We start from the raw sequence: 26,321 nt of genomic DNA on the forward strand, positions 1-26,321 counted from the left end.
CTAGTAAGCTCTGATACTTTATTTTTTTGCTTGCTGCTAAAAGGAGATGTTCTTGGCTCATCTTGTATTTTTCTGCTCCAGTCCAGGAATCATTCATTTCTCTGAGGAGCCCTGGTAGTTTTGGTAGAAAATTGTTGAGGCCCCAGTCTGGGTATCAGGGGTGCTCATTGTTTCTAGGCCTCTATATTGATTTTTTTCTCTTTAGCAGAGTTAGTTTGTTTGCTGTGTCCTGTGATTTATAATTCATGAGGCAGAATTTGGCTATTGGTGATTTTCAGGAATTAAATGTCTTATTTAACTAATGACTCATGTGAAAAATAGTGCTCGAAAATCACCTGTCAGTCACTGTTTATTTTAAAATTATTTTCCTCGGGGAAGGTGTACAGCTTAATGACTCAGACTAAACATTCTTACTTGGTATTAATTATAGTCAACTGAATTCTGACAGAAGATGCAACTTGCTTGTGTTAAGTATAATCTAAGTTATAAGATAAATGCTTAATTTTTATAGGGCATGCTTAGTTCAATAAAACTAGGGCCTTTGGAGGGGAAGGTAAATTTTTTTTAAACTTTGGGATATAAAATAATGAATCACCACAACTTTATTTAAGAAGGCCTATATTTTCTGATAAGCCAATAATTTATTGTTTCTTATTTGAATTCCCATCAGTCGGTGATGTGGGGTGAAAACCAACAGCTTCTTTTCTGACTAATCTTTCTCTAGAAAAATGATTGAAAGGCCTTCTATCGTTTCTGGCTCAAGGACCTATAAACATGTCAGAGATTTTTAGTTAAGTTATTAAAACACTGTCAAAATGTTGAGTAGATGCGTTTTAACTATCTGATATACATTAACAGCTCTGAAGGAACAAATAAATTTTAGCACATAATCAAAATTCCTTTGACTGCTTTGAAACCAGCTATTTTGTATTCACAGCATATGCTTTTGAAATGTTCTGCTTTCAATCTCCCTAGATAAACTTTCCTTTTATTATGTGTTTATTTAAGTGAGAAAATGAAAGCACTTAAGAATGTTTTTATTCACCATACACAGCGTCCTTATTTGAGTTCCCCAAGGGCAAGCACCACATCTTTGTTACTTACTCCCCGTGTCCAGAATTCTATGGGTCCCTAATGCTAAAACAATGATCAAAAGTATCGAGGCAAGATAGGCTATAGTAGGTCCTTTAAGTACAAGATGCCTGGTGCTTAATCACCCAGTGCTTGATTACCAAATGCTTTCAGTGATCTTAGGGGTCCTCAAGCTCCTATTGTGAGTACTTCCATAAACTGCATTTCGTATTTTATTAGAACATCAAACCGTTTCTGATCTCTGCTATTTACACTTCCTATTCTAATAAAATGATTTTTATCATTGTTCTTTTAACAGTTTAACACTGTTCTTTACAGGCTTCCATAAATGGAGTTGAAGAACAAATTACTTTCCCCTTTTTTAAAACTCAAAAAAATCTAGTTGACTTTTTCTGTACAGTCATCTACAATCTTTGTTGAACTTTAATAAAAGTTTATCTAATATAACTAATAGAACTAGGCCATCCTTTCCTTGTTTCCCACCAAAGTTAACAGTCTCTTTATGTATGAAAAGTAATGACAAGGGGCTCTTTGAAAGTATCAACACTTAAACTACTTTCTCTTTTAAATTGAGAAAACATCTTTTTCCTTTATGCTCCTTGGACACTTCTTTCTTAAGTGCTTTACACTGTTGTACTTATTTGATGGTAATTATGGAAAAACTAGCAAGAATGCTGACATTAGGTTTTTGTGTTCTGAACATGCTTACAGTTGCCTGGACGATCTGAGTCCCCATTCTTGACATACCATAGCATTAAACGGAGGCCCTTGGAAAATACTTAAATGCTGGTTATCAATTTTTTGAAATATGAATGTGGGTACACAAGCGATTTCTCATTTTTTTTTTTTTTGCTTGAAACAATATTGCTTAGTTTTATTTACCTTTCTGTGAATATAGTCTATATCACAACCTGATGGAATTTTCTATAAACAATGAAGACATGTTGTCATTTATTAGTTTTGAAAGGAAATTTAGTCGCTTGAAAAAAAAAAAAAAAAAAAAGCTAAAGCCCTAACTGGAAAATTACCATCCAGTACATTCTCTGAGACTTCTTCTTACTCTACCTTTGTTTTTCCTTTTTGAAAGCATTTTATGATTGTAAGATATCTGAGGGAAGGGACAAATTGTACTCTGAGAGTTTAAAAAAGAGTTATGTCAACTAAAATACATGGCCTCTGGATTGAAAGAGATTTCACACCAATATACCTATTTGCTTTGTAATTTTTGTGTTCTTTAATGTTTAAAAAAAGTCTAATATTTAGTGCTATGTTGAAGAAGTATAGCATGTCAGATTCCAGATTAATGTGAAGACTGCACTATTTATTTTTTCCTAGTAAATTTTAAACATAGTTTGGGTCCCAAGTTCAGTATGGAAAGATAGCATAAAAATTTCAACTAGGAAAATGCAAAGTACACATTTTTAAAGTTTGTAGGTGCTATTTAATCAAATACATTTTCCCCTTTTCTTGCAAGTCTTTTTAAACTTTAAAAGGCTTCTTTAAGCAGTTTGTAAAAAAAATCCATACCCAATTCTGGTATTATTTATTAAAGAATGTGGAAAATTCATTATTTATGAGTAAGACTTATATTTCATAGGCTCCCAACCTCTGAAACACAGGTATATAGAAAATATACATGAAAAATTCCTGTTGACTGCAATGTGCCAGGGCAGTTTCAAAATGTAACCTTTTTCTCAACTCCACCCCCCTGCCCCCCGCAAACTAATAAAATCAGTTTGGCTCGCTCTCTCTGCTTATTTTTTTTTAAAAATTAAACAGCTTGGTGGTTGCTCTACGGATAACCCTTCTCCCCCCCTCCTCTTGCCCGCATACCCATTTAGACTGGCAAGCCCGTTTTCATTTTATTTCAAAGATTTTTTTCTTTTTTTTTTTTAAGCGAAGGCAGGGGACGGCGGGGGTTGCTAAATTTATCTTCCTCCCCGGCTACGGGGATGAAGAAAACACATTTACTGCGGGCGGGGGTCTGAAGGCCTGCAAACAACTCGAGCTGGCGCCTCGGCCAGGACCAGCGCGGAGAGGCGGTAGGTATCCCGGGAGGCCCCCAGGGGCGGCCGCGGCCCACGGGAGATGATGGGGGGTGGCCCGGCCGCCTGGCTCTCCGCGGGGTCGGCGGACCGCGGCCCCGCGCGGGCTTTACGGCCAAGGCGGCGGCAGCGGCGCGTGTTTGGCGGCGGCGGCTGCGGGCGGGAGCGCGGAGGAGGTGGAAAGAAGGGGGGCGCTGTCACGGAGACTCCGGGCGCCGGAGACCCCGCCGCAGCGAGGCCACTGGGCTCCCCGGTCGCGGGGCGTGAGCGGCGCCGACCCGGGGCGCCAGGGGGACCCACCGGGCGGAGGAGGGGGCCCATCTACCCTTCCGCATTTTCCTGGGTCTCTCTCCCGGGCGGTGACGTGACGTGCTGACGGCGGGCCCGTGCCGGGGAGCTGGGCCGCTTTTTGTCAGCTCCGAGCTCGGCCCCTCCTCCCTCCCTCCGCCCGCCCCACCAGCCGGAGCCCGGCCCAGTGCTCCAGAGAAAGGCCGGCCTGCAGCACCCGCCACCGTCGCCGACCGCCCGCACGCCCGTCCGGTGAGTCCCGGGTGCCGCCGCGGCCGCGGGGCCTAGTGCGCGCGCGGCGGCCTGGTCTCGGCCTGGTCGGCGGCCCGCAAGGCGCCCTCCCGCGCTAGGCCGGGTGGCGTGGCGCGCCGCGCCGAGCAGGCCCCGAGGAGGCCGCAGTTAGGCCCGGGGAGGAGCCCGGCTGCCCCGAGCGGCGGCGGAGGCGCGCTCGGTATGCGGGCGGGGGTTGGGGGAGGGTCGCCCGGCGGTCCGTGAGGCGGCTGAGGGGTCCCGGGTCTGCGTCGCGGCCGACCCGGGGCACCGCGCGGGGGCGAGGCCTGGCGAGGAGGCGAAGGCTGCAGGCATGAGGTGAAGGCCGCAGGCCGGCCGGGCCGATTTTCGCTATGTAAATATCGGCGAGGGGGGAGGGACGGGGGACAAGATGGCGGCGGCTCGGTGCCTGCTGCAGGGGACGATTGAGGGGGTTGCCGGGAGGGGGAGCCGCCATCTTGAAGGCGGTGTCTGGAGAGAAAATTCCGCTACAGCCCGTGAGAGGGGGTGGGAGAGCGGGCGGCGGCAGCAGCGGCGCCGGTGACGGGTCCCGGAGGCCCGGCGCGGCCGCGTGTGCGCGCGGAGGGGCGTGCTCGCTCCCCACAGCGGCCATTGCCCTTGCCGCCATGATGCGCGCTCGGGCTACAGGCGCTCGGCGGCAGCGCCACCTTCCTGCCTTGCCTCCTGCAGCCCCGTGACTGGCTGCTGTTTCCGCTGCATTTCAGCTGAGCTGCCGCGGGCGGCCAGCGCCGCCGCCCGGGCGTAGGGGCCATTTCACTCCTCAGCGCCCCCGCGCCTTTCCCCGGCGTTTGTAGCCTCCCGGGGGCCATCGGGGCTGGTGGCAGTCCGGGGACCTGGGCTCACCAAGGCGTATGGGACCCTAGGAAGTTTTATTTTTGCTTAAGTAAAAATCTTACGTGGCTTAGGGTACCCTCGGTGCGGTTGTTTTCCAACAATCATTGCCTCCGCGAATATCTAAATAAAGAACTGCAAATAAAAATTGATGGGAAAGTTCTCACCACTCTGTTGTCCAATAGGGAAAAACGTGCAAATTGTATAGCATAAAAGTGGAGGAATAAAATTTCGAAGGAGTCATTTGTATTCGTTTATGTGTAAACAGTTTTCTTGAAAAATTGTATTTAAGCTATTAGTGATCTGTTTGTGGTATTTGCTTTTTTTGAGGAATAAGCAAAGGGCAGAATGCTTTTTATTTTCTTACTGGAGGACAACATAATGTGCGTATTTGTTGTGCATTTGTCATTGTTTAGATTCTTGATTTGTGAAGTTTTAAGGTGGAGTTCCATCCCCGAAAGTACTTTTGATTGCACACTGTGCAATTGTCCTGGTAAATGGGAACTCAGTGTTAGCGATGCACCCTGGTAGGTGCTAAGAAAGATTAAAAAGGTTCTTGTAGTGTGGGCGATGGCTGCTAGAAGTTCACTGTTCCGAGGTAGATGGGACAAGGTGAAATGAACCAAGTGCTGCGGGCAGGGTACAACTAATGACGGGTGTCAGAGGAGGGCAAGATTTCCATTTGGAGGATGGGGAAAAGATACCTGAAGTAGGTGGCATTTTGAGAAGGTTACTGAAGGATGGGCAGGACTTTATTAGGTGTAGCAGTGGAAAGGGCATTTCAAGGGTGAAGATTCTTCAGAAAACGGCAAGTATTTACAGTTTGGTGGAAGTGTGGATGGTTTAGGTAGGGGAGCAGTGGGAATTCAGACTGGAAAAGGTGGATTGCAGAAGAGCTGGCTTGCCAGTGGAGGGGCTTTATACTCCGTGGGCAGGCAGCAGGGGTGCCCTTAATTAGCAGAGCGACGACACCCTCAGCTGTGTTTTATAGTCACTTAGCAGTTCCATTGGACTAGGAAAAGTTTCAAAGTTGAGAAATAACGACAAAATTAAGTGGATCAGTGTTTTCACTATCAGAACGATTAAAAGAATGCCCAGAAGTTAATTAAATTATGCTACTTTTTGAACGGTCCATCTCTATAGGACAGCTGCTCCTTTTTTTCTATCCTAATTCCTCACCGCAAATAACCTTTTGCTCAGAGTTATTATAATTTCTATAGTAAACAAATAGGGAGAGGTTTCAAACATTTAATTTACCATGGTTGAAAATTACAGGACTAGCGCTGTGGGTTACTTGACGAAAATGAGAAATGAACCTATCAGTATTACCATGGTAATTTCTTAAGAAGTCAGTTTTGAAAAGTAGATTGAAAGAGCGATTGTTAAAAAGGCAGTGGCCTTCAGATGGCCTGTTGCAATCCGGTTTCTTCCCCCTGGTGAAAGTAACAGCCGTTTTGTTTGAGAGGGTAACTAAGGCTGTTAGCTAGCTAAGCCTCACCTTCCAGCTTGTGTTTTGATTAATATTTGGCTAATCTAGATGTGGGTGGGGGAAATGTTTCCTAAAATTTTATGATGTAAACCTTGAGGTAGCATAGGTATTCACTTTCAGTTTTTCCATTTTTCTAAACTGCAACAAGGCAGCGCTGCGATGCTCCATGAAAGGACTGGAGGGAATGAGAGCCTTGTGTTTGTTACAAAGGACTATGGTTTAGAAAAGTTTTGAGAAACCATGCATTGCGTGAGGCCGGCTAGAAAGCAAGTTGCTAAGGTGGGCTTTGGTTGTTGAGGTGTTAAGGGTAAATACAAACTTGGAAGAACCAAATGCTTTTATATCTTGACAACTGGAAAAGACATAGAAAAGCTATAAAAAATATAGAATTGTATTGGTGCGCAGTATAGCAACAGTGGATGATCAAGATTAAGATTAAATTAGACTCAAGTTTTATAATTAAGACATATATGTTTATGGTTTAGTTTCCAGTAGAAATGGTTAAATATAAAATTCTTTTTGTCTGAAAGGGTAGACCTGGATACTCTGGCATAAAGTATTCTATTTGAGTAAGTGGAATACCTTATAACCCAAATATTTTAGATAAAAAAGGTGTTAGTTTTTAATTCAATATGTATTTTTTTAGATAGATGCAAATTTCCTTTTTCAAAAAACATATGCATTAGAAATTTTTTTCCACCTTGCTTTTTGTAAATGCTTACTTTTTAACCCTATTTAGACTGGTATTGTCACTGATGATCATCTTTGTATTATTTGTGCTTGTGCACACATTTGTGCTTGTGCTTGTGTAACTCCAAACTTGCCTTTTCACTCTTAAAGTCTTCAGTCAGTCCTGGAAATCTGTCACCCCGAGCAAAGATGACCTAATCTTTTACTTCACTGAGAGGGGTGGATGGCCATCTGAGTTAAATAGCTGAGTCTCCCTCATTCCACTTCATGCCTTTCCTCTGTCCCCACTTAGGCCTTCCTCCTCTTCCTTTTGCTGCAGAAAGGATTGCCCTCCTTCAAGCCCCACTGCTCTGCTCTTCACCCTGGCCTGCTTCCTAAGCGCTGGCAGCAATGGCCGTCTCTTGCATCATTACCCTCACCTTATAAATATTCCTAGGTTTGCTCATCTTACATAAACCTCATATGCTTCTCTTTCCTTTCACCAGTAGTTTTATTCTTTTCACCCCACTTATTTCTAAATTCAGTATTTCTCTACTTGGGAAACTTGCACAGCATGTTAATGGGTGTGTCTTATAAAAGTGTTCTGTGTTTCAGAAACTCTATGTATCTTCTCTGTCCTCTATGGTGAGATTTCCCTCAAGGTCAGTCCTCTATCCTTTTTTCCTCTGGAATCTTCTCCCCTAGCTTTGTAGTCCCTTACCATGCCCACCCTCTCTTCTAGTTTCTCATCTAGCATTTCCAGTTGCCTGCTGACCATCTCCACCCAAATGTCTTAACTCTCTCAACATGGCTGAAACCAAATTTATCTGGCACATAGTAGATGCCCAATATTATTTATTGAAAAATTTCCCCCCAGAACCCCTAAAACAACTCCTGCTTCTCCCTTTTTTTTGTTAATGGTGCCATCGTTTTATCAGGCGCATTCATTCTTTTCTGTCCAATCGAGCAATATGGACATCTTTAATTTAGCATTTAATCAATTATATTTTAACTGTGTGCTTATATTTTTGTCTTCCAAACTGTAAATATAGAGACAAGTTCTCATTTATCTTTGTCCCCGAGCAGTACCTGGTCCATTATCTCCCCAAACAATTATTTCAATTATTGGGTGCAGAGAATTTTATATAGTTGAATAGTTTTCAGCTATTCGAAATCAAACATCTAGTCAGTGTGTTCTTTTGACCAAGGAATATACATATAAAGGCACACCTACCTTGTTAGGGCACCAGGTCAAGAGGAGGAGCTGAGTCACCTCCTCCCTTATCTGATTGGAATATGGCCCACCTTCCTTGTTTATGTCAAATTATTTTTCCAGACAGCATTTAATAAAATCCAGGTGTCTTATAACTATTTTATTCAAATGGAAATGTACTTTAAGGAAACTGGCCTTGAAGTACACGGCCATTATTAGGCTTTAAAAAAGTATATTTAAAAGGTTTTAAATTATGAAACACTTCAGAATTACTGAAAAGCAAATATCACTTAGATTTAACAGATCTGAATATTTTGTTATATATTTGCTTCATCTTTTTTGTTATTGTTTAAAAAAATAGTCCCACAGATCCAGTGAAAGGGTGACCACCCCCATCCCATTCTTGTTTTTTTCTTTGCCAGAAGTAAACAATATCCTAACATCTATGTACACCAAAACAATATCAAGTATTATTTTGTGTGTTTTAACAGTATTATAGCTATGTGTTTCATTTTATATATTATTTTCACTTAATGTATTTTTGAGATTTATCTATATGTTTATCTAGTTTAGTGGCTTTCAAAGTGTGCCCCAAGGATTTTTGGTGATCCTTAAGATTCTTTGATGGTGTCCATGAGGTCAAAACTATTTTCATAATATTATTTTCCCTTTTCTTTTTTTATCAGCTCCACATTATTTTCTCTATTCACCTGCATTCTCCTGTACACTGAGTACTGTACATGGGCTATATGACACATGATGTCATAGTAGCTGCATTGCAGAGACAATTATTGGAATCCAGCTATCCTCTATGAAGCCAGACATTAAAGAGATGTTTAAAAATGTAAAACAATGCTACTCTTTTCCCTAATTTTTTGTTTTGAAAGTTATTTTAAAATAAATATTTATGTTTACATATAGTAGGTTTATTTTTTATGAATTAATGAATGTTTTTAAATGTCTCAGTTTTAATTTCTAATATGATAATTATCTATAGGTTTGACCTCCATAAAAATTCTTTGTGGTCCTTAATTTTTTCTTTTTTTTTTTGAGACAGATTCTCACTCCATTGCCCTGGGTAGAGTACAGTGGCTTCAACGTAGCTCACTGCAACCTCAAACTCCTGGGCTCAAGCGATTCTCCTGCCTTGGCCTCTCGAGTAGCTGGGATTACAGGCATCTGCCAGCGCATCCAGCTAATTTATTTATTTTTTTTCTATTTTTAGCAGAGAGAGACAGGATCTCACTCTTGCTCAGGCTGGTCTCAAACTCCTGAGCTCAAGTGATCTTCCTACACCTCCGTTCTCTCACCTTGGCCTCCCAGAGTGCTAGGATTACAGGTGTGACCCAACGCGCCTGGCCTATGGTCCCTAATTTTTAAGAGTGCAAAGGGGTCCTGAGATCAAGAAGTTTGAAAACCACTGATCTAGTTCATTAATTTTACTTGTATTTCAACATACAAATATGCTTTGGCTTATTTATTCTTATGGAGGGACCAGTGGGCTATTTGCAATTTTCTGTAATTTCAGACAGTGCTGCTGTGAACATTGTTATACAGGGTTCTTCTCTCTTGGGATCATAGTAGAAGGAGAATTGCTTCGTTGAAGCCTGTGCATTGTCAACTTTACTGGGAATTGCCAAAATGCCAAATTCTTTTCCATTTGACACTCCCACCAGCTGTGTATGAGCCTGTTTCTCCAGACCACTGCCAAAAGATTAGATTTTGCAATTTTTTCCGAACTGTACGGTATAAATGGTATCTCATTGCTGTTTTCATTGCGGATTTCTTAGATTATTAGTGAGGTTGACTGTTTTTTTCCCCATATATTTTATTGGCTATTGTGAGTTTTCTATGAATTACTCGTGTATATCCATGGTCCGTTTTTCTGTTGGATCGTTGTCTTTTTCTGGATATTGATTTATAGATATTTTTATATTCCCGATACTAATGATTTGTGATTATATATACTAAAAATACCTTTTCCTAGTCTGGCTCATCTTTTAGCTTTGTCTATAGAAAGTTTTTTATGTAGGCCTTCTTAACGTGATGGTAGCCAGTTTTCTCAGTTTTTTTCATTTATGGTTTGTGTTTTCAAGAAGTTCTTCCTTTACCCCAAGGTCATAATTGTACTGTGCTTTTTCATATTTAGGTCATTAATTCATCTGGAGTTTTTTTCTCTGTTGTTTGATGTAGGGATCTAATTTTATCTTTTTCATATGGATTTATCAAATAGTTCTGCCTTTCCCCTCACTGATTCATAATGCAACTCCTGAGGTATATTGTATTCCCACATGTACACATCTGTTTTCAGTTTCTCTCTTCTGGTTTCATTGGTCTCTTTGCCTATCTATGTTACCCTGATTTAATGATAGCTTTATAATTAAATCAATATATATTTTTCTTCAGTATTGTTTTAGCTACTTTCCTCCTTTTGCTTATTTTAGGGGCAGTTTGTCAATTTCTATGAAAACTGTTGGATTTTTATTGTATTTGCATCAAATTTCTAGAATAAATATATAGATTCATACTTAGCATATGCTAAGTAGTAGAGCAGGGATTTGAATCTGGGTATGTGCAACTGCTTTTCATAAAGTTCTTGTACAACTTTTGTTAGGTTTTTTGCTAGATACCATGTAATTTTTGTTATTATAAATAGGATTTTTAAAGAATAATTTTTATTTGAAAATATTAGGGGGTGCAAGTGTTCTTATTACATGGATGAACCATATAATACTGAAGTCAGGGCTTTTAGTGTGCCCCTCACCAGAATAGTATAAATTGGACACAATAGGTAAGTTTTTATCCTTCTCTTCTCACCCACACTCCCCATTTCTAAGCTTCCAATGTCCTTTACACCACTTTGTGATCATGTGTACCCGTTGTTTAGTTTCCACTTATTAGCGAGAACATGCAGTGTTTATTTTTCCATTTCAGAGATACTTTGCTTAGGATAATGTTCTCCAGTTCCATCCAAGTTGCTGCAAATGACATTATTCCATTCCTTTTTATGGCTGAGTAGTATTTCATGGCACGTGCGTGTGTATGTATGTGTGTGTACACACACACACAGACCACATTTTCTTTATCCACTCAGCAATTGATGGGCACTTAGGTTAATTCCCTATCTTTGCAATTGTGAATTGTGCTGCAATAAACATTCAGGCACAAGTGTCTTTTTGATATAACGGTTTCTTTTCTTTTGGGTGAATACCCAGTTGTGGGATTGCTGGATTGAATGGTAAGGTCTACTTTCGGTTCTTCGAGGAATCTCCAAGGATTTTTCTTTTAGTTACAATTTTTATTTAATTATCTCAGATGTATTGAGATGAACACTATTGACTTACATGTATTGATCATGTAACCTTGCTGTACTCTCATATTACCATATTTCATAGATTCTGAGGTTCCCCCCCCATTTTTGACATCTCTGAAATCAAAATAGATCTCTAATTGATGGTGTCCCTATAATCACTGTTGTTCAGGCAGCAGTCATGATAGAATTTTCATTGCCTGCACATCCACAAACTTGGTCAGGGCTCTTCATTTTGTCATAGCTTTAAATGAGAATGTGTATTGTTACATTGTTATTTCATGCCAAACAATACAACTGAAGGCAGAAGAAATTGCAAAGTGTGTGCCTGCCTTTGAAAGAAAATCCAATAGATAATAATGGAGCATTGTAAGAAATGCTGCATCACCAACACTTTTGTTGGTAGAGGGCAGTATTGTTAGGAACCGACGGCTTTGAGTAGAAAAGCCATCCACAGTAGGAGCCTGAATGTGAAGTTTTAGGAATACCCTACTGATTTCTTTTGCTTCTGTTTTTCTTTATACATTAACAAGATACCATAAAAATGTGTCTAAATAAGTCTGAAAGACTAGTCCTGGCTGGATACGGTGGCTCATGCCTGTAATCCTAGCACTCTGGGAGGCCAAGGCAGGAGGATTGCTTGAGCTCAGGAGTTCAAGACCAGCCTGAGCAAGAGCGAGACCCCATCTTTACTGAAAACATAAAAATTAGCCAAGTATCATGGTGTGTGCCAGTAGTCCCAGCTACTCAGGAGGCTGAGGCGGGAGGATCACTTGAGCCCAGGACTTTGAAGTTGCTGTGAGGTAGGCTGATGCTACGGCATGCTACTCAGGGCAACAGATTGAGACTCTCAAAAAAAAAAAATTGTCTTGATAAGTCTAAAATGAAAATCCTAGATAATGAGAAAATATGGTATCATTGGTAGTGTTTTTTTCTTAGTTGTGTGTAAAATAAGTGTATCTTACAATTGGTGGTATCTTTAGAGTCAATGAAATGTGGGAGTAAGTAATATCAGTTTATAATTATTTTGTATTTTCCAAGTAGTTATCATGTCTCTGAATAATGCATTTTTATTTCTTCTTTTCGCCTCCTGTTTCTTGTTCTGATCTTTATTGCATCAACTGATGCCTCGAGTAAAGTGTTGTGTAGAAGCATTGGTAATGGGCATCCTTGTCTAGGTACTTTAATGGAGTGCTTCTGATGTTTTATCATTAAGTATGATATTGTAGTGAGCATTTTGGGGGGTAGGTACAGATATTATTTTTTAGTTTAAGTTCTCTTCTGTCATTTTAGAATTTTTACCTTGAATAGGAGTTGAGTTTTTCTAATGTTTTTGCTGGTGTGATGAAGTGCATTAATAGATTTTCTATTTTAAACTGTCTTCGGATTCCCTGGATATCTGCATTCCTTTGTTGTTGCCATGTACTTTTTCTTTTTCATGTAATCTTTGCATGTTTTGATAACAACCTTATGTTAAGCTCATAAGGTGAATTGGAAGTATTCCCTCTTTTTAAAAAACAGTTTCTATTTAATAGAGATGATCTGTTTCCTGAAAGTTAGAATTCATCTGTGAATCTGTCTGTAATTGGTGTCTTTTTTGTGAATAGAGTTTTGGTTTTTGATTTATTTATAGTTTATTTCATGGTGATAAGTCTTTTTTGGCTTTTCTTGAGATTTTTTGTCATTTATACAAAATGAACAATTTTCTAGGAAGATATAAATTTTCAAATATATTAGTATAAAATATGGGTTTCCCTGATGACCTCATAAAATCTTTATTTCATTAATTTGCTCCTTTTTTCTGTTCAGTATTGCCAGTAACTTGCCTATATTATTAGGCTTTTAAGATAGTTCTTTTTGTTGATTGTTCTATCTGCCCCTATGGTTAATATTACTTTCCTTCTGCTTTATTTGCATTTATTCTGACATTTTAAAATTTAAGTTGGAGGCTTAGCACATTAGTAATTAATCTCTATTTTTATGAATATATACACTTAAAACTATAAAATTTCCTCTAAGCTATAACTTAAGACTATGATTTCTTAAAATTGACATGTAATAATTATACATATTTGTAGATACAGAGTGATTTCCATACATGTATATAATGTATAGTGATCAAATCAGGATAATTAGCATATCCATTGTCTCAAACATTTATCATTTCTTTGTGTTGGGAACATTCAGAATCTTCTCTTCTAGATATTTGAATATATACAGTAAATTATTGTTAACTGTAGTCACCCTACAGTGCTATGAAACAGTAGAACTTATTCCTCCTTTCTAGCTGTACTTTTGTATCTATTAACCAGCCTCTCTCCCTGTCTTGGATGCTGTGATTTTGACATGCATTGATTTTTGTTATTAGTTCTAAATATATTGTGATTGCCATAATTTTCCTATTGCCCATTAACTTATTTAGAACTTTGTTTTCAAATTTATGGGATTTTGTTTTGTTTTGCTGTTGTTAATCTCTTTGACATTTATTTCTAATTTTATTGCATTATAGTTAGGGGAACATTGACTGAGATGCAAAAATTAATTTCTCTATACCAGCAAAAACCAATTTGAAAACCAAATTTAAAAACTAGGATAATTTATAATAAGGTCAAAGAACATCTAATACCTTGAAATAAAACCAATAAAACATACTATAAGACCTTTAGTAAAAAACCTTACTAAGAGAATTGAAAGAAGACCTAAATTATTGGAGGAAGATAACAGTGTTCATTGGACTGGAAAGTGTCAGTGTTATAAATTGATGTGTAGAGATTCAGTGCAATCCCAATCAAAATCCCAACAGGGCTGCTCCTCCTTTCCCTTCCTTCCCCTGCTTTTTTGGTAGACTAGTTCTCAAATTTATATGGAAATGCACAGGGTCAAGGATGGCAATGGCAGTCTTGAAAAAAAGTTGGAAGACTTACACCACCATATATCAAACCTTATTATAAAGCTACAGTGATTAAAACAGTGGGCAAAAAGCCAGATTGACCAATGGCACAGAATAGACTCTGAAAGCAGAGCTATCTGTATAAGGTCAATTGATTTAAAACAAAGGTGTATTGGGATTTTGATTGAATGTAGTGGTTAATTAAGGAAGAAGATACTATTGATCCAACGTATTCAAGAGCAAGATTGGTTTTTGTATATATTTGTCTTTTTTTAAAAAAAAAAAATCCCACGCCATAAAATTTTCAGTTACTCTTCTCAGTGTGATTTTCCATTCTTAAGTGTTATATAAGAAAGTTTTTGTCTTCAAGTATATTGATTTTGTACAAGCACACTTTTTGAATTCATACTGATTTTAGTTTTTCAGTTGATTCTCCTCTTGGATTTCCTATGTATACATATATAAGTTTAATTTTTTTCAAGTAATGATTATATCTCACATTTCATTATCTTACCTAATTGCATTGGCTGGCAATTCTCATACGGTCATAAATAATAATAGTGTTAATGGGGATTATTGTTTTAATTTTGACTTTAGAGGGAATACTTCTAGTGTTTTACCTTAGGTTTGATAGGTGTCTTTTTGTTATAAAGTGCTACTAACATCATTCTCAAAACATACGTTCTGACATGAACTGATTTAAGATTGTATATTTTTTAAACAGCTTTAATGAGATAAAAGCTGTTATTATAATAAATCTACCCTTTAAAATGTATAATTCAGTGGTTTTTAGTAGATTCAGAGTTGTGCAACCATTGCCACTAATTAGAACATTTTCATCACCCCAAAAAGAAACCCTATACCCATAGCAGTCATTCCCCTCTCCTCACTCTTCTTAGCCCCTAGCAACCACTAATCTACTTTCTGTCTGTGTGGATTTGCTGCTGCTTGACATTTCATATAAATGGAATCCTGTAATATGTGGTCTTTTGTGTCTGACTTCTTTCACTGAGCATAATGTTTTCAAGGGTCATCCGTGTCATAGCATATGTCAGTACTTCATTCCTATTTATTGTGTTTTTTAACTGTTAAGAAAATACCTGTCTATTTCAATTTGACTGAATAGTTTGTTTTAAATCAAAAGTAGGTATTGAATTTCAACTTTTCAGCATCTATTGAGAATATCAGGGGTTTCCTTTTTTGACCTATTAATTTGGGCCATTTGGCTCCATCCTTGAATTCTAGAATAACTGTACTGTGTCAAGGGGTGTGTGTGTGTGTGTGTGTGTGTGTACATGGGTGTGTATTTTTTTTTTTTTTACATGATGAATCACATTTGCAAATACTTGACTTGAGATTCATAATTAACCAAATTTGCAGCTTGGTTAAATTATTTTTGTTAGGTTTTGTTTTAAATGATAAATTAGTTTTGTAAAAGGAATTGGATAAGCTTTCTTTATTCAGATAGCTTTGGGCAAAGCCTAGAGCTTTTTGAAAGGGGTAACATTAGACAACTTTTCTCCTTTTTTGTTTTTCTTTTTAAAATTTCGTGGTGATTAAGTTTTCTATCTCTTATTGAGTTAATGCTAGTAATTTACATTTCCCTCAATGTGCTAGCATAAAATTATAGACTATTTTCTTAGAAGTTTTTTTCATTTTTTTTTTTTGTATCTGTGTGTATTTCTTTCTTATTGCAAATTATGTATGCTTGTGCTTTCCCTCAGTCCCCCCTCACCTTAGATTGTTATCTAGTGGTATTTTATTATCTCTCCAACCCCCTGAAAAAATCCATGTTTGGAGATTTTTTTTTTTTTTTTGGTAAAAATTAGCTGGCTCCCTACCTTTGTTCCAGAGACTGATTGTGAAATTAATGCTTGCTGATACTCAACCTGGAGTCATGCCTATTGTTGGTCTTGTGAGAAACAGTTATATTTATTACAAACCAGCCCCTGCATTGCCCAGCCTGTTCTTTTTTTTTTTAATGATTAAAGGATTTATTAAGTTATATGTGCAAAGCACATTGCTAATTGTATTAGCAAAAGACCAATGTAAAACACTCATCAGTCCTGCAACTGGCAATTTAAAAAATTTGTTCTAGTTGTTGAAAGGTCAAATATTATATTCTTACCAGTGCTGCACTGAGTTTACAGACCCTCACAGACCCAGAGTAATGTATTTAATGTAGGAAAAGCAATAATAGGAAGCCTGTATTTATGTAGGTAAGATAAAGAATAGGGTCAGTATTAGTCTAGTTAGTGTTGGTGATCTGGCAAGACAGTGATGTTAGGAAAGTTTGTAGTTTAAGAATATCTAAAATGTTTTAAAAACTGTAGAGCTGTAATACTTGATTTTTACAACTGGTTACCAGAAAATAAGAAAGCACTTATTGGCCTGAATAAAGTAACATGAAAGTGAGACTGTACTAATAAAAAAAAACCCCGACCAAATTCTAATACATTATCAGAAAGATTTTCTAATACAAGGAGACATACTGCTCATTGAGAAGGAGTTTGATAAGGAAAAACACTTACTAAGTTAACAACCTTAGGAATGACCAGTTCAGAGATGAATTAAATGCCCAATTTTGGAAAAGATGGCAGGTGCAAGAAAAAGGAAAAGTGTAAGAAAGTAGTTTCTGATAAGATTGACCTTTCTTCTTCATATACTGCATTTGACAGAAATTAATCTTTTAAAAATTTTACCTATGCTCGTCTGCTTGCTGCTAAATAAAAAAAAAAAAAATTTACCTGTGACAGTTTTATTTCATTTGTTTCATGTACAATGTATTCTAAATTAATCTCCACTTCATATTATGTCAAAATACTGCCTTTATCCTTTGATCACATCAAGTATTTTGCACACCACTCCAGTACACCTGCAACTAAAGGCAGAATACTTCATTAGAGGAAATGTGAATAGGATTTCTGTTCAAAATTTCAGCAAAAGATAATAAGCTATTTTTAAAAAATTTCCCTACAAAATCAAAAATAGTGATCCAGAGAGTTGTTATCATATTTCCATTATGATATACAGTAGAATGTTATGTAATGAACATGGATATTGATAAATTATTGAATGCATTAAATGGCAATATTTTATTAAGGAGTCTGTACTGCTTTACATATCTGAAAACTAGAAAGTGTATGCATTTTCTAACATCAAACTAGTCTTAATAGTTTCCATAGCTCATCAGTGCAACTAAGTTTAGAGGGTATTTTGGCAACTCCTAATCTGAGCAGGAATAGGGGCTGTGGAAAAATAAAGCCATATTTGTCATTTTAGGGCCAAATTTTAATAGATTGTAAAAGTTTGGACTCTCAAACTTTAAATAAACAAAACCTTGAAATTACTGATCGGCTCAAAATGGTTTTATGGAAAAACTAATCTGTAACAAAAATTTGGCGTTGAAGTTTTGAGCAAAGCATACAAAAGTTCCAAGTGGGACAGGGCAAGGAAGGATAGGGTTCTGATATTTACAACAGCAGATATTTTCTCTTCCTCTTCTTGACACAGGGTGGGCAAGGTTATTTGAAAAAATTCTCTTCTTAGGGAATGGAATTTGAATGATAGCTATTAGATTAATATTATTAATTATACACATCTTCTCTTTCCTTACTTTTTGAGTATTTGATCTGGTAAATGTTGATAGAATTGTAGCCTTTTATTATTGATTTTCCCCCCAAATTTCTGTCTCATAGGTCCTTTTTGTTCGTGTTTTTGTTTTTACGTATTTCCATGCTGTTTTATTTGGCACATAAAAATTCATAATAACTTCAAATTCAACATAAACTAGAGAACACACACATTTACTTTTCCTTTCTCCCAAAATCACATTGAGGAGGAAATAACAAAAATCCAGAGAAGCAAGAAAACCTAAGAGGTATGAATTAGAATATGATGAATTTCTGGTTGAATAAAGCAATTGGGAGTCGATTAATGGAAAAACCCAAGAGAGCAGCTTAGCGAACCTGTGGCCCTATTCAGAAAGTAGGAAGGACCATCCAATAATTGGCATCCTGCAGTACTACCAACGTCAAAAGCTGGGAGGTCCTTGGAGAATGAGCAAGCCGTGGGCACAGCCGGATAATTAAAGCTATGGAAAGCTAAGCCGTTTACCTGTCAGTATAGATATCTCTAGTGGTTTTCCTGCCAGGATAATGCCCAAAATTCAGCTCTCTGAATTGCACATTTGTCCATAGGAACTTGCAAAGTAAGAAGGTTAAGGATAGAGCTTTAGGTAGCTTGCAGCTGTCCTGAGGGATAGTGAATCTCCAGCACCTGGAAGGTGGGATACTCTCTATTATTAAAGGAGAGCCTGGCTGGTTTTATGGTTTCTTTCCTATGTACTCATTCTAGGCAGGATTCCTGTGGTAAGAATTCAAGTTCATTGTTAGGCAAACAGGGATTGGGGTGAGGAAATTCACCCTAGCTGTCGGAATGCAACTCCAGTCTATACCCTCATTTACAAATATGAATGGACCAACCAAGAAGAACCATGTTTTTGAGGAAAACCTGTGGTTAAAGAGTGGCACCAAATTCCACCAACTGAATAATGAAACACCAAAGGAGATAGTTTAATATAGGGTACAGAATAAACTCAATTCTCAGAGATATTTGGGAAGATATCATGTCCACCAAAAAGAGAAAAGATTGCTGTGAAAAAGGTACTAAGTTTATTTTGGAATTAAAATATCTTTTAAATAAAAATTCAGTAGGTGGGATGAAGATCAAATTAACTAGCTTAGAAGAAAAAATTCAGGGATTCTTTTAGGATATAGTAGAAAGACAAAGTTAAAAAATAAGAGAGAAAAGTTAAAGCGGTATAGAGGCTAGATTTAGGCTTCTTTACATCCTGGAATAGAAATGCTAATACGACTGAAAGTAAGTATAGAAACAACAGAAGAAACCTTCCCGAGTGCAAGTTGGGCTCAAGTCTTTTGATTGAAAGGGCTCACTGGGTCTGCATGTGAGATAGGAGAGCTCCTTAGACTGGTAGCAGTGAGAATAAAGAAGTGATGAATTTTAAGGGGTGACATGGTAAGAGAAGTAAAATATGACTCCAGATTTGAAAATGAGATATCTGGAGAAATGACGGCTAACATTGAACAACATGGAGAAAGAATTGGGAAAGAAACGTAGCTTAAGAGGGAAGATATTAATTAGGTTTTAAATGTAAATTTCCACCAGTTCCAATTTCTCCCTAAGAAAAATTCTATTATGTTAATAGATTAGTTTTTGTTTGCCTTTACTGCAGCTTGAGCAATTCCATCTACCATGTATAATAAAATTTGGTTCTCTGAGCGTGACTTAGGGAGAAGAATTAGAGTTGAATCATAAAATTAAAAGGCATTGAGTTTTTGGACAACTAAAGGCAGAAAAGTGATTTTCGTACGCTTATCAGCTGCAAAAAGCCAAGTGAATATACAAGCATCCTGTTAACTTGTCCAAGAGGGAGATCTTGGAAGTGTCGTAGGCATTAAGAAATATAAAACAAATTATCCCAAATTTAGGATAGATACAGTGCCATTGCTATACCTGTTAACTTTTATTGCTTTATTTTAAAGAATGGAAGGAAGTTTTTATGAATTTACTGGGTTTCACCCAGCACATTATTTCCCTGAAAACTGTACATTTTTCTACTATGAATTCTTTCGGAAGCGTTTTCAGGATCATGACTCGCAGCTGAGAAGGGAATATTTTACTGAGTTTGTGTTAGTGGAATCCCAGAAATATTTTCAGGGTATTTGGTAGTCAGACTAAATATTAATGTTAGTACTTGTTCACCCAAATTCTTAGATTCTTGGTTCTCTGAACCAATCTGTTTATTTGTCTTTAGGTTTTGCTGTTCTCTGAGCTTGATTCCTACTGCAAAGGCATGGACACTTTCCGTTACATTAACAGCGTACGTTCTTCCAGCTTTACATTATCACAGTCTGAGAACTCTTTTCCAAGTAGCTTCCATTCTAAGACCATGGTTTCATTCTGATCGCCAGAGGGAATTAGCAGTTCTAACTCCAGAGGAGTCTCTGCTTGGAAGTAAAAAAAATGTTTGAGTTTTTATAATGACAAAATAGAAGGGAAAATAACCAGTCAAAACAATTCTTTGTTGAACAATTACTGTTCACTTAAGTCAAGATAAATGAGTGGGCACCCCCCAGGTAGGCCAGAATATCTGTTAGGAAATACATCTGATGTAAAAGGATGGGAAGAACAACAATAAGTTTGTTATGGTAGTTTGGGTTAATATTGTAGAGCCCCCTGAATGTTGGGGAACTGCTTAAGTGTTCTGAGTACCATGATCAAAACAGTGCTTTAAGAGGATTAATCTGCCTGCAGATTGCAGGAATGCCTCAGTACTTGGCACCAGCCCTTACTTCTGATAGGGTTTCTAGTCATTTGTTGTGGGAGTGGCAGAGAGGAGCAAGGCCAGCCCAGAGGCCATTTTCATTCCCCAGGGACCAGGAAATATGAAGCTGAGAAGGAATGGTGACTGGGAATAAAAAGAAAGGGACAGATTCCTGAGAAATTGAAGCGAAGCAATTGGAGAGCTCTGCAGCCTGACTAAACGTAAGCAGGGAAGAAGAAAAAGGCTAGACTGGGCACATCAGGAGAAAGCTGGGTTTTATCCAGATGAAAATATTCAACAGATAGTCGGGTAGAAGTGTTAGGTTGGTTTTGGGAATCATCTTTGTGTAAATAGTAGTTTAAACCATGGGTATAAAGGGAAAGCAGAAGAGAAGCGGGCTGGGCTGAGTGCACAACCCCAGGGCAAGGCTGTAGTAAGAGGAGCCAGCAGATAGGAAGGTGGGAAGAGAACTAGGATGTCACTTAAAGAAAAGGGAGGAAGGAGAGAACCTCAAGATTCAGGGAATTTTCATTTACACTTTTTTTGGGGGGGGAGACAGTGTCACTCGGTGTCCTGGGTAGAGTGCAGTGACGGTGGGTCACTGCAAGCTCCAGGTCCTGGGCTGTGAGCGATCCTTCTGCCTCAGCCTCCTGGGTAGCTGGGACAACAGGCACTTGCCAGAGCGCCTGGCTAGATTTTGTTGGTTTTGTGTATTTTTTTCGTCTTTTTTTGTTTCTTGTTTCTAGCGATAAGAGACGGGATCTCACTGTGCTCAGGCTGGTGTCGAACCCCTGAACTGCAGTTATCCTCCCGCTTCAGCCTCCCAGAAAGCTAGGATTATAGGCATGAGCCACTGCCAGGTCAAGACTGAGGGAATTGATTGTCTGTCAAACTCTAATAGAAAAAGCCAAGGGGGATGAATGCCAAGAAAAAGAGTTGTTCTGCAGGATGATAATTCTTAGAGCTGATGGCATTAGTTGTTTTTTTTTTTTTGAGACAGTCTCACTCTGTCACCCAGGCTGGAGTTCAGTAGCCTCATTATAGCTCGCTGCAGCCTCAAACTCCTGGGCTCAAGGGATCTTCCTGCTTCAGCCTCCCAAGTAGCTGTTGGGACTACAGGCATGCGCTACCTGGCTAAGTTTTCTTTTTTCTTTCTTTCTTTATTGATTTTTGAGACAGAATCTCACTCTGTTGCCTGGACTATAGGCGCACTCCACCATGCCTATAGTCTGGCTTATTTTTTCTATTTTGTTTTAGTAGAAACAGGGTCTTGCTCTTGCTCAGGATGGTTTTGAGCTCCTGACCTCAAGCGATTGATCCTCCCTTCTTGGCCTCCCTGAGTGCTAGGATTACAGATATAAGACAGTGTGCCTGGTGGGATTAGGTTTATGTAGGGAAATTTGAGGGCTGACAGGCTTAAATACCTTAATGAATCACCTATATTGCTTTTTTATTTTATTTTATTTTTTTTTTCTTCCCAACACCTATATTGCTTTTTTAATTGGCTTAATTTCATGTAGTAGTATTTTATTATGCTCAGAAGATTAATTTACATTTATCATTTTTAAAGGTGGAAAAAGAATTGTATAGCCGGAGGTGGTTTAGGGGAGGGTGAGGACAGTGACAACTTATTTATTAGCGTGTATACTTTCTGTTTTCATGGTTGAAATTTTTTTCATTAATCTAGCCATCATTTGTTTTAATTTGAAGCATTTTGAATAAATAACATGAAACATGCTATTTCTTGAAAATGAATAGACTGTGTTTCAGAGTTGACATGTTGACAGTCCATTTGTTTACTTTATAAATGTTGATTGAGTTTCTCATGGATCTTTAAGGACTATGTAATTTAGTATCTGAAAATAAGACAGATGTAAATAACCATAATATATGACAAACCAGTATATAATCAGAGAAGGAGGATAAAGAGCTGTGGCAATTCAGAGGAGGGAGAAATTCTTTCCAGCTGTCTCTTTTTTAGTGGGGAAGGAGATTTGGGAGAAAGATCAGAGATAATAAGGGGGAAAGTGTTCCAGGTAGAATGAACCCTGAACCAAATAAAGAAATGGGTTTTTATGCCCTGTGAGTTCATGGAGTAAAAAAAGAAAAAATAAAAAAAAAAAAAAAAAAAGAAATGGGTTTTTTAAAGGGACATTGGGCATTTTTGTTTGGCTAAAGTGTGTGTTTATGTGTGTGAGCACAAGTGTGGTCGTAGAAGGAGTTGCTTGAAGGAAAGTAAGGGGAAATAATGATGGAAAGGTAATTTGGGGCTGGAACTTAGATGACAGGAGTTGAACTTTATTTGGAGGTGGTAGGGAGCCATTAAATGTTTTTGAAAAGAGGAATGATGTCACCTAGCTGATGCTTTAGAAAAATGACTCGTATTTCTGTTATTTGAAATTTTAATAAGAGGCATATAGTATTTATATCATCAGCAAAAAAATTGATAAAGATAACATTATTGGTTAATGTTCTTTTTAATTTAAGTTTTTGGCTTAGAAAAGGGAAAATTAAGGTCATTGGGAATTCTTGCAAAAACCCAAGGCAGGAATACAGCTGGACCTTAGAAAGGTCTAGAAGGAGGAGCTAAAAACCTGTTGATAAGCCTCCCCTCCCTGCTTCCTCTACTGTTTCTCAAGGCATTCACTGTATTCTTTTTGTTTTTTCTTTGTAAGTTTTATCTCACTAGTTTAAGCCAAAGTTGGAAAATGACCTTCCTCAGCTCCTTGTGATGCAGCCACCAGGAGGGGGAGTGTTAGGGAGGAGGATGGGGAGGGGGAGAGAGAGAGATTACTTCTTGTTCATGGTTTCAGATTCTCAGGGATGGAACTTTGATTTTATTGTGCTTAAAGATGAACTTATTTTTACCATTTTATAGCTAGTGTCAATCAATTACGGCCAGGAGTTTATAAATACACTGTGGGAATTTACTTCTGTAGATGAGAGGCTTAGTTAAGAGAGGTTAGGCAGAAATCCCAAAGGGTGTTTACTACTAGAACTGTGCACTTTGAATTTTTACCATTATTTAATTTATTGTTTGAAAGATAGCAGATTACATTAAATTTAAAGAAGTAATATAAAAATCATGTAGAAAGTTCTCCTAGTAAGCTATAGAATGTGTTGCTAGTTGAGTATTAACCAGTTGTCCTTAGGGGAGCATGGAAATTACAGACTGAGAGGAGACACAAATGCTGGAGTCCTGGAAATGTTCTCTATCTCCATCTAGGTAGTGATTACAAAGGTTTATGTATGTGTCAAAATTCATCAAGATATGTACACTTGATGTAAGTAAGCAATACATTTATTGCTTCAATTTAAAAGGAAATCTGGACAAAGTTGACTTGTTTGATTTATCTGCCTTGCCTTGTCGTATAGATGCCCATATATCATTGTAAATCAATTAAGTTCCCATTTATTTTAGATAGATACATTTTTGATAGATGTTTATCTTTCAGTGTCTCAGAAATGAAAATATGATATTTTTAATGCATGATATAAAAAATTAATGACTTGATTTACTTTTTCCTCTGATTTAGGAGCTGTGACTGATGAGAATTAAAGGCCATGGATGAAGATGGACTTGAATTACATCCACAAGGGCCAAACTCATTTTTTGATGCAACAGGTATAACTACTTAGATTGTTCTACTTACATCTACCAAATTTGGGGGTGGTTATCACATGGATGAATTGCTAGACTGTCACATTGAAATTCACACTTAGATTATCTTGTTATCCTGTCAAAATCTACAGATACTAAAGTGAGCACATTATTATTCTCCTCCTCAAAAATTTGGTTCCCTCACAACCATCTCTCATATTCTTGTCAGTAACAGCAGCAATATCAAAACCTTAGTGTTATCAGTTATTCTCATCTTGCCCAGTTATCCCACTAAAAATATTCTCCCTTTGAAAACATTCCTTGTTTATATTTGCTTATCTTCATTCTGCCTCCTACCACATAGACAGGCTCTACCATCTCATTCTTAGTCTGCAATAAATTTTGCGTAATTTTCCTTATCCTTAGTCCCTTTTATCTAGCCCACTGATCAGATTATTCCTTGTAAAAGAACATGTGGATCTTGTCATTTCTCTGTTCCGAATCACCCAGCAGATAAAGAAAGTCCTTGACATTCTGTCCCTGTCCTACTTTTATAACCCTCTCTCACAGGTTCCTAAAAGGGGCCTTCTGCTTCAGGAAGATGAAGTCTTTCCTCATGCCATGAAGTATACAAGGAAAATTATATTCATGAAGTTCTAAAAATAGGGAAAAAAAGTATTCACAATTTTAGATTACCCATGTTTCTAATTATATAACATTATAAGTTGATTACACTTGGTTTTATAATGTAAAATGGTTTTATGTCATACTAGCTACCTTTATAAATAAAATGCTGACAAGTTTTCCATTGGAGTATAAATGATCAGATTATAGTATATTAAAGAAATAGCTGTTAACTTTTATCAGGAAATTAAATATTAGTGATTTTTAATTTTTAAATTTTCTTTAATCTCTAAATCCAGTGGGGGTAGGTGTGTGTGTTTTTCTTAACAACTTGGAATAGTCTTTTAACTCAAGTTTGGTAATTTTAGTTTGATAATGATAAATGCAAAGTTTATAATTCTTTCTTCATTGGAACATGAAATATAATTAATGTGTTTGAAAGAGGGACTAAGCTGTTTGGAGAAAAATGTACAGTATTTATTCACTTAATCTTGCCACAGACATGCCTGGGTCATGGGCTAAGTGGTAGATTGAAGGACTATGGCATTTTAGTCCTGGTCGTTAACACTTATGGTATTTGTTTATCTTTGAGCAAGTCACTTAATCTGCCAGGGCCTCCGTTTTCATATGTCATAATAATAATGAAACCTCTCATTACAGTTTTTCAGAACACTTCCCATATATTCCCATTTGATCATCACCACAGTCCTGTGAGGTATGCATGGCAGATACTACTGTCCTCATTTTACTGATGAGGAACCTGAAACTCAGAGGTTAAATGACTTGCCCAAGGTCACAAAACTAATAAGTGTCGAACCCTGTTCTCTGATTTAGATTTTGTAACCGGTGCTCTTGCCACTAAATGCTTTCATATATCTTCATGTCTGCAAAATGGAGATTATAGTGATCTATTGCTTGATGATGATATTGAGGATATTGAAAACAAATAAGCGTAAAGCATTTTATAGAAATTCTAAAGAAATTAAACATATTCTTTTAATTTCTAGATATAATTAAAATGGATATTAACTGACTTTAAAGACTTCCTATCATTTTTAATATTCTTTGGCGCTCAATAATTTTGGTTGGTTGACAAAGCCATGTGTTTCTCTGAGGGCCTGGCCAGTGACACACAGTTATTGAGTTAGGCATCTGCTTGGATTCAGCCTGGTCTGAGTCACAACCAGAGGCACCAATCTACTGAATAGCCTTTTAGGTAAGACTTTTATAAAACTTGCTTTGCAGGAGCCAAGATATTAGATTTATTTTATTTTATCTTGTTTTTGGTAAGGATATATGATTTCTATTCCCATTTGTGGCATTCATTCAGAATAATAATTTACTGAGCACCATACACTGTATAAACTGTGTGATCTTGGTTAAGTCATTTAATCTCACTGGGCTTCAATTGATTCAATCCTCTACCTTCATTCCTTAACTGCAAAATGGACTAGAGTAGGATTTCCTATATTCTGAGAAACTGCCTTGGGTGGGGAGTGGGGTCTTGGGGGATGGGAGGAGGCTAGATGGAGGCAGAGTACCCTGGTGAAGTTGGCAGGCACTGCTTCAAATACCTTCACCTTCTGCCACCCCAGTGCAGCTGTAGTTTTATTTATTCATCTTGTCTATTCC

General features: G+C 37.8%; 1 protein-coding gene across 3 annotated transcripts in view; it reads left to right on the forward strand.

Moving 5' to 3' along the window:
* Positions 1-3,009: 3,009 nt before the first annotated feature.
* Positions 3,010-26,321, forward strand: part of ZFX (zinc finger protein X-linked) — a 48,147-nt gene continuing 24,835 nt past the window's right edge. Inside the window, exons 1-2 of one of the 3 annotated variants that reach the window (XM_012784589.2) lie at positions 3,010-3,134; positions 24,001-24,089. In XM_012784589.2, the coding sequence (XP_012640043.1) occupies positions 24,029-24,089 (61 nt within the window). In that variant the 5' untranslated portion in view covers positions 3,010-3,134; positions 24,001-24,028. Of the gene's footprint in view, positions 3,135-3,522; positions 3,678-24,000; positions 24,090-25,349; positions 25,405-26,321 lie in introns of those variants that run through there. The other 2 variants (XM_012784587.3, XM_012784592.2) reach the window with 2 other exon arrangements.

Source organism: Microcebus murinus, chromosome X (genome assembly GCF_040939455.1).
Source record: "Microcebus murinus isolate Inina chromosome X, M.murinus_Inina_mat1.0, whole genome shotgun sequence".
Lineage (NCBI taxonomy): Eukaryota > Metazoa > Chordata > Mammalia > Primates > Cheirogaleidae > Microcebus > Microcebus murinus.